We start from the raw sequence: 12786 nt of genomic DNA, 5'->3' as shown, positions 1-12786 counted from the left end.
ACAAAATCTGCTTCAACCATTTTCTATCGGCTACATCATCGTTTATATTTGCATATCCAGACACACCTAATGATCTTACTCAGAAGTTTTTTTTGTAATGTAACTTTATTAGCAAGTATGTGTAATCCCACTCATATGTGTAACCCTACTCACTCATACAAGTATAATGTTCACTGATTGCATGTATGTGGATAGGGTTTACATGTCCTTTAAAGCAGTTGTGTGTTGAAACAAATAATGCACATGGATTGCAAAGTCCTGGGGGAGGGAAAAAGGGGGGGAGGAGAGTCCAGGTACTCCAAAGAAAAAATATAAATGTTGGAAATTCCAAGGATTAAATGCAAATGTTCCACGTTAGGTGCTACCTCCTTAATCTGCTAAATAAATAAACATAAAAGAAGGGGTGCGCTCCCCTCATGTGAAGTTGCAATATATGTTCATTTGAATAAAGATGCAGTTACAATTTGGCAGAGATACACATTTACACAATGTGAGCCCCTTCTTTTATGTTTGTTTGTTTACAAGATGCAGAATTGCCGAGCAGGCAGGTTGTATTAAATATCATGGGGATTTATTTGAGAGCATCGACGAGCCTATACAGGGAGGGCTGGAGTTTCGGGTTATTTGATGTGGATGATAAAACTGCCCCACTGAGTGGCATAATCTAACTTTAATGTGAAATCATCTAATGATGGAAAATAGACCTGCTCATGTGCTAAGGAAATAGCCACAGTTTAAATCATACCCGCCCACATTTCTGTACAAATAAGAGAACGTAATGCAAATCCAATTGAAAAGTAAGCCACATTATTTATAATCAATCCCAACCCACATTTGTTAAGGAAATGCTATTTCTTGCCAGAGAACCCCTAAATAACACAAAACTGGAAAAGTGTTAATCCCACTGTTTAAATATTTGTAGACATCCTGGTGTTACGTCTGGCTGGTAAAAATTATGGTTAATCCCAATCTTTTTAATAGGGGAAAAACAAATATATAGGAAGGCCGGTATTTTTTTCCATAAAAGGTGGCAACCCTATATGGCTCCAGCACTGGTATCACTTTCCCACAGGCATGAAATGATCTGAAGTGAGAGGCCGTCCCGTGGGTGTAGTGTATTTCATTTCCTCTCTCCTTAAAAGAACACAATGGATTGATTCTGTGCAAGTTCAGTACATTAAACAGGAATTTTGCTCTGCATTTTATGGACTGTGTATTAGGGCATTGAGCATGAAGCTGCCACTGCATTTGAACTGCTTCACCTTTCTGGGGCATTAAATGTGGCACATTTTTGAGGTTACCATTATACATACCCTAGAAATATTGCTTGGTGAACTGAAAACCAGAAATGAATAGGTATTTCTGTACTGTACATATTCCATCCTATTTCAATCACAACTGAATAGGTACTTGTGTAAAGCGCATTATAAATGTAATGTATAATGGGACCAATATGAGGTTAATTAAACCCATATCAGTCCCATTAAATCCCTACCCTTCCTCATTTCCCTAGTTGCTGGGCAGATGGGACCCCATGTACAAGGCTTTAGTCAGACACAGGTTACATCACATTAAACACTTTCTATGACAGGTGAAATTAGCAAACAAGAGCAGCCTGTATTCCACCCAAGAGGAGTAGAAGGGAGTAGCTCTCCCCTAGGCTCTGCTTGCTGAAGGGAATGCATAACAGAAGAGGCATTCAGGCATAATCTTCTTCCTGATCCATTTCTGCTGTAGGGGATCTATATGCAGCAAGTAAACTCTAGAACTCCCCAAGCTGTTTTCACATGGTGTCACATATAAGGAAATAAGTATTTTGCATTCACCCTCGTCCATTTGTCGGTGATCCCTCCCTCATCACCCTCCACCTACTGTATGTTTGGGTCAATTACCTGCTGCTTATTGCTCTACACAACTTCTTGATTCCGGTCCTTCCAGTGCCTCAAATATGGGCAGGACACTTGGGGACCCTCCTGCACAACATTTGGTCCTGTTCCATTGAAGGCTTCAGCATGAATGAGTCTTCACTGACGTTTTAATACCATAGAAAGCAAATCCACCATACAAAATATAAAAATACAGGCCCAATAACGGTGGCAAGCACACCCAGAGTGGGCAGGAGGGGGTGCAAGCTGGTTATACACACACACACATACATTGCAGGGGGTGGGGTGGAAGGGGGCAGCTCAATATTGTGCACAAATTTCATTCTGTCCAACCGGTTTCAGTCCTCTCCCTTTTAAGTAACAGGCTAGAGGTCAGTTCTCTTTCTTCTCCTGCTCTTCATTACTCTCATTCCTTTCATCTTTCGGCTGCTCCTCGTACCTGTGACAAGGAAAAATTGTCTGAAATTGCTAGAGCTTAACAAGCATTAGCGTTTCCTATTCCCAGCCGGAGCTGGTCATGATCTGCAGTGATTCCTACGGATTCTAGGAACTCAAATATATCATGTGACACCAAGCAGCAAATCTAACACAGAACCTGCACCGACCCTTACTGGCTTCCACAGCCTCATGATTTCTTGTAAATGTTTTAAATAGCCAACATCCTAGTGAAAGTAGTTGGTAGGAAATGAGTGAAGTTGTAAAAATCTAGTGCAGAAACTACTGTAGGTATGAGTGGGGGAGCACAATCTAGTACAGGAAGTTAGGAAAACCAGAAGAAATCATTCATTCTAGTGCAGGAGGTAGGGAGGAAAAAGCAGGAGTGTACATTCTCCAGCCCAGATGTAAATCAGAAGGAAGCACACAAGTTCATGCTGGTATTAGTGTAGAGGGAAGCACACAAGTTCATGCTGGTATTGGTGTAGAGGGAAGCACACAAGTGTAGGAATGGATGTGCTGGACTGAAATGAAGAATAGCAGTTCTAGGGGTTAGGCAGGGACCCAGCTCTGAACAAAACGATAATCCCGAGCCTAAGTGCATCATTATGAGCCGAGAGCTGGGCTACTCATTAAGGAATTGGGCCACTAGAGAGCAGAGAAGCACCTGTCCAGCTGCAGATGAAATGGACGACAGTCACATGGAGCTGGGGTTCAGCTGCCGCCTACGGCGAGGAGAACAAGGTTTCTGTTGCATTGATTCAGCTAGGCTAACTGGAGATCCAGAAACAACCGGAAAGTGAGAAAGGCGAGGAGTGTGAGGTAGGAGCTCCGCAGAGGACTCATAGCTGTGTGACAGGGAGGGAAGAAGGAAGGCAAGACAAGGACAAGAGAAACATGAGGAGCAAGATGTAGGACAGTGCATTGTATTCAGAAACCAGGAATGTCGGGACAGAATGATAGAGAGTAGGAGAATAAAAATGGTAAGTTTGTATGTGTAGGAGCCAGGGGCAATTAGGAAGAACAACAAGAGAGGGGTCAGGATCAAATACAAAAAAAAAAAAAAAAGAGGTAGAACAAGGAAAGTAGCAAAGAGAAAGGACAAGTGGACACAAAAAAGATGGTGGTTCACAGGATCATTTGTGTTGGTTGGGGTGGGGTAGCAGAAGATGAGAAACAAGGCAAGATGTTAAGGGAACACAAGTTGGATAAAATATAAGTTAGGGGGATTTTAGGGAAAGAAACCAGAAAGGAAAACCGGTTAAGAGAATGAGAAAAGAACTAAATTAACATGAATATATAAACTCCCCTCCCAAATGCCACTCACCTGAACATCTCTGTCACTTCTCCTTTCACCAATGCCACAAGCAAAGGGAACCCAATGCATGCTGGGACCAGATAGAGGAGTGCCGGCTGGTGGGAAAGAAGAGAAACCTTAGCAACATTGCCAACACATAGTCCACACACGTTCTTCCTATACTCACGGCCCCCACACACACACACGCTCTTCCTATACTCATGGCCCACACATATACGCTCTTCCTATCCTCATGGCCCACACACATATACGCTCTTCCTATCCTCATGGCCCACACACACTCGCTCTTCCTATACTCACGGTCCACCCACACTCGCTCTTCCTATACTCACGATCTGCCCACATACTGTACCCTCTTCCTTTACTCACGTCCCGCCCCAATACACTCTTCCTATACTCACGACCCACCCACTCACGCTCTTCCTATACTCATGGCCCACACACATGCCCTTCCCTGAAGTCACAGCCAAACTCAGTTTCTATACTCTGAGAAACACTGAGGGTACTCTCACCTGGGCGTGTTTGAATGTGTGCATGACAAAGATCGTTAGGGCCAGACCAAACACGTACGCAAGGAAACTTGTGTAGAAATACGTGCGTGAATTCTTCTTCAGACTAGGAGAAAAAACAACTGCTAATAAAAGATGTACGAGTAACTTCCCAGAAATACTCACTAATGTTACATATAGCTATATAACAAGTGGCAGGTTACACGAAACTTAAAGTGACATTGCCAGCAGGTATCCCTCAGCGCCCCCTGCGGTGCCACTATTTCTTCATCTCCCCACAGACTCACCTTATGTCAAAACGGAGCAGTAATGCAATGAATATGCCTGTGAGAAGAACAAGTGAAGAGAATAAAATTAGTATTACGGGTTAGTAACACGGTCATGTTTTTATAACCACCATCCCTATACCTACTCACACATTCTGCCTATATACCAACTAGTACAGTGAGCCACGATCAATGAAATCGAGCCAAATAAAGCTCATGTATAAGGAAAGGGTGCCCAATAGTATGGAGACAACTGCTTGGCACACACTCCACAGGACTCCAGGTAGCGGTAAAAACTTATTTCTTTATTGCACAAACATATATCCTCAGGATATATGTTCGTGCAATAAAGAAATACGTTTTTACCGCTACCTGGAGTCCTGTGGAGTGCGTGCCAAGCAGTTGTCTTTTTACTTTGATGTCTCCCCCATGCTGAGGGTTCGGGGCGCAGCACCCGGACCACCGAACAGGAGCGGTGAGTGACCCACAGTTTTACCACATTGGAATATTTTAAGCGGAGGGCCCGGGGCAAGTGCACCCGAGCCAATTTGAAACAGCGGTGAGCGCATTTGCATTGAATGATATAATATACCGCTACATAGAAAGAGTTTCCAACTTGTGAAATTAAAGTGTGGCGGGTGGTTTGAGCGCTTCTGCCTTCTTCTCTAAAAGTATATTGCCCAATAGTATGTGCTATTTGTTTTACCTCCCCAGCTTATTCCCATAGGGTCTGTATGTTTCTCTACTCACAAGAGAATGGGCACAGGGATTAATGCGGGGTGAAAAAGGGCACAGCAAATATTTTTAGACATCAGACCTGGAATGACTATGTCTCCGAGGCCCAACATGGCAAAGTTATTGGCCTCAAGTCCCTTCTCCAGCAAGTCCTGAGGGAAGACCACTAAAAGGAAGAGAGAGTGTTAAATTGAGGGGGTGGGTGGGGAAAGTAAATGGAATTTCTAAATGGAGACAAAGAAAACTTGCATTTTATTGGAGCCTCAAATGATTTGGCTACAGTTACCATGACGTTTGTCCCAAAAACCTAAAGCAAAAAGAGTGAGAAAGTGAGCATTTCAACCCACAGTTCCATTGATTACCCATTAAGTGCCAACAGCAAATGTCCAGAGTAAACTTACCCAGAATATGTCATAGACGAAGAGCCCCCCCAGTAGAATGCAGCCAGTACTGACATTATTTAGATGGAGCAGCTCCACCCCGTTTAGGGCAAACGATAAGCCAAAGAGATTATTAGCGATCCAGTGCTGGAGGGAAGACAAGTTACATGTTAGAACTGAAATTTCAACTCCTGAGCTTTGTGTATAGCCTTGCTAAAGCAAGAAACTGCCCAAACTCTCCCACTTCCCCAATAGTCGGGGACCAAACTCTCCCTCTACCAAGAGCCCAAATTCTCACCTTCTTCAGCAGGTACCAGACACCAACTACTCCACTGATAGCCAAACAAACGAGGTCACGGCTGTCAAACTCGTAATTTACAATCTCTGCAAAGAAAGAAACATTTGGTCATTAGGCTGAAAAAAAGACATCCAATTCAACCTTTTCTGTGTACATAAAACCTGCCCAGGTGCTAGTTGATCTGAACGAAGGCACAATAAAAGGGATATTGAAGCATTTCTGAAAATGAAAGCAAATAGCTGGCAAGTATAAAAACCCTACAAAACCCCTCATCTCTGCACAAGTACCGGACACATGCACAAGACATACACTAAACTCACCCTCCTTGCTTTCTCCGGATCCCTGTGTGAACAGCAACTGATACGGTCTGTTGGGAAAGTTTTCTGGCAACAATCTGTTCATTGCTGGACTGAAAAGAGAGGCAAGGTATCAGGGGTTGTGTTTGAGAAGAGAGCGGTGACAGGGTGACGGCTGTGAGAGAGGAAAGATATCAGTGGAATGGATATAAGCAATAGGATATTTGGGAACAGATGGAAGGAGTAAGAATAAAAAAGGGATTTATGGAGAAGTTATAGGGGAGGAGAAATGAGGAAGAAAAAGCCAGAGGAGAACTCCCATGGGACCGTTGGGTAGTTACCTGATGGTATGTGCCAAAGCCAACACCCCAAGGATAAAGAAGTACATGGAGAGCAGGAGGTTGATATATTCCTGGGAAAATATCTAGAGAGGGAAAAAGAAAAGATCTAAATCGAACTGCTGAAACAAGCCACAGGCATCAAGGGTTAAGGTGCCAAATGTACCCTCACACAACCTAATCCCGGAGTAGCACAGAGGTTCTTCAGGGAACAACTTGTCCTGTTAGATCTACACCCACAAGCATATGCTAATGTAGTTGTTCATCCCCCTTTTAATTCACATTACATTAAAAAGGTGGATAAATCCTTAAATGATGCAATAACTATTTATTTCTGCCCATTTGTATCTACAAAACCAGGTTTTCTTGGGGGAAGCTTGTCCCCATAATTAGGCTTACCCATTTCCAAATATCTCACTCACCAAAATCTTTTCAACATGTTGCACTGGATTATGGTACTTGAAGTTCCAGCATCAGCCTAGGCACCTTTGTCTCTCGATGACTGTCTAACCCCCACTTCCCCATAATTTCCCGTAAGTAGCAGATTTATATTGGTCTGTGTTGTGTCTCTGTAGTGTAGAGTGACCTTCAGCCGACTCATATCCTCATGGCAGGGCAATGAGTGATGTAGGGACAGAAGGCTGGCAGAAGCCTGCTCTGTGCGCGTCAGGTATTGGTGCATTTTAATACTAAACTCTTGTTGTTTCCTCATACACAAGGCTTATATAACTGCTTCCCACATGCTCAGCTGGTTATATTAAATCAGGGTGTATACTTCCCCTTTAAAATTCATGCCCTGCACATTAATCTTTTGGAGAAATGAATGCTTCTTTAGTGTGGGGGGCTTAAAGGAATTGTTCGGTATAAAACTAAAAACTGGGTAAATAGGCTGTGCTAAATAAAAAATGTTCCTAATATAGTTAGTTAGCCAAATATGTAATGTATAAAGGCTGGATTGACTGGATGTCTAACATAATAGCCAGAACACTACTTCCTGCTTTTCAGCTCTCTTGGTTTACACTGACTGGTTACCAGGCACTCAGTAACCAATCAGAGACTTGAGGGGGCAGGGGCACATGGGACATAACTGTTGCTTTTGAATCTGAACTGAAGGCGGAGAATCAATTGCAAACTCACTGAACTGTTATGTCCCATGAGGCCCCACTTATAATCACAGACTAACTCAGAGTTAGAGAGCTGAAAAGCAGGAAGTAGTGTTCTAGCTATTATGTTACACATCCAGTCACTCCAGCTTTTATGCATTACATTTTGCCTAACTAACCTTATTAGATACATATTATATACAATTTTTTTTATTTCCTATATACACAGCCTATTTACCCAGTTTTTATTTTCCCACTGAACTGTTCCTTTAAAGCGGTAATAAGATTACTAAAGGTGCAATACACTGTCACCAGCAGGGGATGGGCAATAACCCAGTATTGACATTCTGCCCCCTATATAATACATTCAGTAGAGCATTCTGTATAACGACCAAGCACAGGGCAGGAAATGTTGTGGCTCTTGAGAGAAAGTGAATTTGGGGAAACTGTCCCTAGGGCAGGTTAATGTTGTTACAGCCAGCACTCCTGTGGCACCACCAGATACTGCGGCACCACCAGATACTGTGACACCACCCATCTTATTCCAAAGACAGATACATTGGGTGAGTGGGAAGATTAACCCATGCAGTGCTGGAGACTCACCTTAAAGAATATATAAAGGCCAAAGAGGGTGCAGCTGGCAATGATGGGGAAGCGTGCAGCGTCTCTGCTCGTTATGGTCTCTGGCATGTCGGAGGAATTCTGTTGGCACAACACACTGGGGTTACACACCAGGAGACAATAGAAAAATCACATTCCCATCCATTCAGTCCTGATAAAGCTTTATTGGCCAATGCAAAGGTCCCACATAGTCCTTTCTGGCCCCCCGTTATATTCTCGTTATATATTTGTTGTATCCCCGTTATATTCTCTTTATATCCGTTATATTCCCTTTATATCCCTGTTATATCCCTGTTATAGACTCTTTATATACGTTATATTCTCGTTATATTCTCTTTATATCCGTTATATTCCCTTTATATCCGTTATATTCTCTATATATCCGTTATATTCCCATTATATTCCCATTATATCCCTGTTATATTCCCATTATATCCCTGTTATATTACCAGTTATATTCTCGTTATATCCTTGTTTTATCATCGTTATATCCCTGTTATATATAGTTACATAGTTAAATTGGGTTGAAAAAAGACAAAGTCCATCAAGTTCAACCCCTCCAAAGTAAAACCCAGCCCCATACACACAGCCCTCCCTACTGTCACATAAATGATATATCCCCATATCTATACTAACTATAGAGCTTAGTATCAGAATAGCCTTTGATATTATGTCTGTCCAAGAAATCATCCAAGTCCCTCTTATAGTCATTAACTGAATCATCACCCGGCAGTGCATTCCCCAACCTCACTGTCCTCACTGTGATGAACCCCCTACTCTGTTCCTTTAAATGAAACTTCTTTTCCTCTAGTCTGAAGGGGAGGCCTCTGGTACGTGATTCTCTTTATGGGTAAAAAGGTCCCCTGCTATTTGTCTATAATCTCCTCTAATGTACTTGTAAAGTCTAATCATGTCCTTCACAAGCGCCTTTTTTCCCCCAGAGAAAACAACCCCAACCTTGTCAGTCTCCTCTCATAATTTAACTCTTCCCTCCCTCTAACCAATTTAGTTGCACTTAGTCTCTGCACTCTCTCCAGCTCATTTATATCCCTCTTAAGGACTGGAGTCCAAAACTGCCCCCATACTCCAGATGAGGCCTCACCAGGGACCTATAAAGAGACACAATTATGTTTTCATCCCTTGAGTTAATGCCCTTTTTTATACAAGACAGAACTTTATTTGCTTTAGTAGCTAAGGAATGACACTGCCTAGAGTTGCACAACTTATCTACAAATATCCTCGTATCTTATCAACACTGAACCTCATTTTCCAGTTTGCACAGTGATTTGTCTAAGTTGGGAAACTGGGCAGCAAAGTGTCAGCATCCTGCATGGAACCTATAGTTCTGCACAATTTAGTCTCATCTGCAAAAATAGAAACAGTACTTTCAATGGCCACCTCCAGGTCATTAATAAACAAGTTGAAAAGCAAGGGACCTAGTACAGAGCCCTGCGGTACTCCACTAACAACACTGGTCCAATTAGAAAATGTTCCATTTACCACCACTCTTTGTAGTCTATCTTTTAGCCAGTTCTCTATCCAGGTACAAATACTATGTTCCAGGCCAACATTCCTTCATTTAACCAGTAACCTTCTGTGTGGCACTGTATCAAATGCTTTAGCAAAGTCTAAGTAAATCACATCCACTGCCATCCCAGAATCGAGGTCCCTGCTCACCTTCTCATAAAAAGAACCCTTCAAAATGCTTTGATGTCAGACTAACTGGCCTATAGTTTTGAGGCTGAGAACCGAATCCCTTTTTGAATAGCGGCACCACATTAGCAATTCGCCAGTCTCTCAGCACTATGCCAGACCTCAATGAATCCTGAAAAATTAAGTAAAGAGGTTTGGCAATCACAAAGCTCACTAAGTACCCTGGGATGAATACCATCTGGCCCCGGACCTTTGTTTATCTTGACATGTTCTAGTCTCTTTTGAATTTCCTCATGTGTGTGAGCCATGCATCATTAGTTGTATTACTAGAATTGGGACTATTAAGAAGGAAACCTTCAATAACTGGTTCCTTGACAGACAAAAATGAGTTCAGAATCTGTGCTTTTATTTTTTCATCAACCAGCTGACCCCCCCCCCTGATAAGGTCCCACCCCTTCCTGCTTCATTTTTTTACTATTAACATATTTAAAAAATAATTTTGGATTCCCGTTCTATCCCCAGCACAGGAGCACAGGTCTGACCTTGCCACGGGCACAACTAACGCTCCTTAGGGCCCCGAAAAAGATGGGGAGTAGGGCCATAAGAAGCAGGCTGCCATAGGCCAGAGCGGTCCCTTCAGGGGAGTTGCCCAACTTCCCGGTGCCATTGGCAGCGGCCTCAGTCTCGTTGTGTAGGGTCGCCGGCTCCAGTTCCGCCATGTCCGGGGATGTCACTGCTCACTCTGCGGCTCCAGCAGCGCCGGTAGGACACGTTACCACTCAGCCAGGAAGTGACATACAAATCCCGCGCCGTCAGTTTCCCTGGCAACGCGTAACTTGGGGGCGGAAGTAAAGCGACGCTGCAGGAGGCGGAGAATGTGTAGTGAGTGGGCGGGGTGAATGCGTGGTTTGCATTGGAATCCTTGTGCTTTGGGTTAGTATTAGTAGGAGTTGCAAGTACTGAGCGTTTGTCAGCCGCCTCTCATTCACTCTACCGCAGCCTTAGGGTGTCAGCTTTGCCACAGTTCTCCGGCTCCTTTGCTTACGTTGTACCTACTCTGCCCTTCTGTAGCTTGCTACTCTGGAACCCCCAGACTTTCAGTTAACTGTTAGTATGATGTACAGAGGGATATTCTCAGACAATTTGCAGTTGCTTTTGATTTTTTATTATTTGTGCTTTTTGACTTATTTAGCTTTTTATTCAGCAGCTCTACAGTTTGTACTTTAGGCTGGTTGCTAGGGTCCAAATTCCCCTAGCAACCATGCATTGATGTGAATAAGAGTCTGGAATATGAATAGGAGAGGCCTGAATAGAAAGAGGAGGAATAAACAGTAACAATAGCAATACATTTGTAGCCTTACAGAGCATTTGTTTTCTATACAGGTCAGTGACCCCCATTTGAAAACTGGAAAGAGTCAGAAGAAAAGGCAAAGAACTCTAAAAGTATAACCTATAATTATTGAAGACCAATTGCAAAGTTGCTAGGAATTGGACATTCTATAAAACACTAAAAGTGCCCTCAAAGGTGAGCCATCCCTTTAATCCAAAATATCTGTTGCCCAGTGAATGCTGCAGTGTAATGTAGTTCTACCAGGGCCAGTGGCACACAATGTAGTACAACTACAGTAACCAGCATGCAGTGGGTGTGTCCTATTGTGTATGAGACATCCTATTCCTGGGGTCTGTCTCCACCCAATAGCATAATGACATCATCAGTGTATCAAAACCATTTATGTTGTCGTCATGGTACAGACAGCCTTCACTGTGGCTGTGCTTTTCCTCCCATGTAGCCATATAGAGAGAGACACACGGGTGGGAAGTTCACCCTCAAAACCCATGACCCAAGTGAGCAATTAGAGGGGTGCAGTATATAATACACTCTTTGCTATGTATATAATATAGTGAATAAAGTACCCCCTTTTGTAAAATATAAGGATATTAGAAGTTACCTCGGAGTTTCATGACCAAATAAAAACACGAGGCCGAAGGCCGAGTGTTTTTATACAGGTCATGGAACTCCGAGGTAACTTCTAATATACTCATATTTTGCAACTGGGGGTACTTTATTTATTATAATACACAAGTTTGAGTGAGTCATGTGACAGAAATGACATCAGAACTCACCGTTTATAACTGATGACATCAGAACTCACCGTTTATAAGGATATCATTTACAAGATATTTATGGCTTTTGTGTATTATATGGTTATACAACTATGACTCCCCTTACTTTGGGAATGACCTGACTTTAGCACTCCCTCTCCAATCTCCTTTAACCCTACTCCTACTTCTGCCATTTTTAAACAGGTTGTACTGATATTTTTTTTTTAAAAAAAGTTCTCTTTAAATCACAGGTGCTCAGCCAGCATTCAGGGACCTCATACAGAGCAAATAGCGGCTTCGGGGGAGCATTTGAGAGCCCCCCAGAAATTCACACACTAAGGTAGATCTGCATATATGATATGGGGTGACAAGGGAAAGATGGGGGGCTGTGCCTATATATTATACACTTACATTATGTGCATATATGATATGGGGGTGACACTGTGTTGGGCTGGAGGAAAGATGGGGGTACATCTATGTATATATTAAACAGTTACCTTATGTGCATATATGATATGGGGGTGTCACTGTGACAGGGGGAAAGATGGGGGCTGTGCCTGTATATTATACAGTTACATAATGTCCATACACAATGTGGGGTTTACACTGTGACAGGGGGAATGATGGGAGGGGGGTTTATCTGTGCCTATATAATATACATTTACATTATGTGCATAAATAATGTAGGGGTTACACTGTGATGGTTGGGGGAAAGATGGGGGGTATATCTATATATTATACTGTTACATTATTTGCATATATGATGTGGGGGGGAGGTTAAACTGTAACAGGGAAAAGCTAGTGGGTTATATCTGTGCCTGTATATTTTATGGTTACATTATGTG

General features: G+C 42.7%; 1 protein-coding gene and 1 long non-coding RNA gene across 4 annotated transcripts in view; one reads left to right on the top strand and one right to left on the bottom strand.

The window, feature by feature from the left end:
• The window catches only part of LOC108702453, a 30228-nt gene that overhangs the window by 15123 nt on the left and 2319 nt on the right, over nucleotides 1–12786 (top strand). The window contains exons 1-3 of one of the 2 annotated variants that reach the window (XR_001933287.2): nucleotides 10778–10945; nucleotides 11222–11363; nucleotides 12193–12281. This is a non-coding gene — a long non-coding RNA (uncharacterized LOC108702453). Of the gene's footprint in view, nucleotides 1–10777; nucleotides 10946–11221; nucleotides 11364–12192; nucleotides 12282–12786 lie in introns of those variants that run through there. The other variant, XR_001933288.2, reaches the window with a different exon arrangement.
• On the bottom strand, nucleotides 2018–10676 carry hm13.S (histocompatibility (minor) 13 S homeolog). Of its 2 annotated transcripts, XM_041578896.1 has the most exons (13): nucleotides 10381–10676; nucleotides 8168–8266; nucleotides 6465–6547; nucleotides 6148–6236; nucleotides 5828–5913; nucleotides 5551–5676; nucleotides 5399–5456; nucleotides 5232–5315; nucleotides 4436–4472; nucleotides 4152–4254; nucleotides 3649–3734; nucleotides 2989–3169; nucleotides 2018–2325 (listed from the first exon to the last, which is right to left on the bottom strand). In XM_041578896.1, the coding sequence occupies exons 1-12, from the start codon at nucleotides 10555–10557 to the stop codon at nucleotides 3019–3021; spliced, it is 1179 nt and encodes a 392-aa protein (XP_041434830.1). In that variant the 5' UTR covers nucleotides 10558–10676; the 3' UTR covers nucleotides 2018–2325; nucleotides 2989–3018. The 2 variants fall into 2 exon arrangements, with proteins under 2 accessions (XP_041434830.1, XP_018093396.1); XM_018237907.2 differs by lacking the exon at nucleotides 2989–3169 and having other exon boundaries at nucleotides 10381–10673.

This window comes from Xenopus laevis, chromosome 9_10S (genome assembly GCF_017654675.1).
Source record: "Xenopus laevis strain J_2021 chromosome 9_10S, Xenopus_laevis_v10.1, whole genome shotgun sequence".
Taxonomy (NCBI): domain Eukaryota; kingdom Metazoa; phylum Chordata; class Amphibia; order Anura; family Pipidae; genus Xenopus; species Xenopus laevis.
Note: the sequence above shows the minus strand (reverse complement) of the source record. Positions and strands in the feature narration are given on the sequence as shown.

Bases quoted from the DNA above. Each gene is read 5' to 3' on its own strand.
- hm13.S (XM_041578896.1), bottom strand. From the start codon at position 10,557: ATGGCGGAACTGGAGCCGGCGACCCTACACAACGAGACTGAGGCCGCT. The intron at 6,548-8,167 runs GTGAGTCTCCAG...TTCCCTCTCTAG, and splicing joins GCCTTTATATATTCTTTAAG to ATATTTTCCCAGGAATATAT. The intron at 3,735-4,151 runs GTGAGAGTACCC...CTTTCCCACCAG, and splicing joins ACACATTCAAACACGCCCAG to CCGGCACTCCTCTATCTGGT.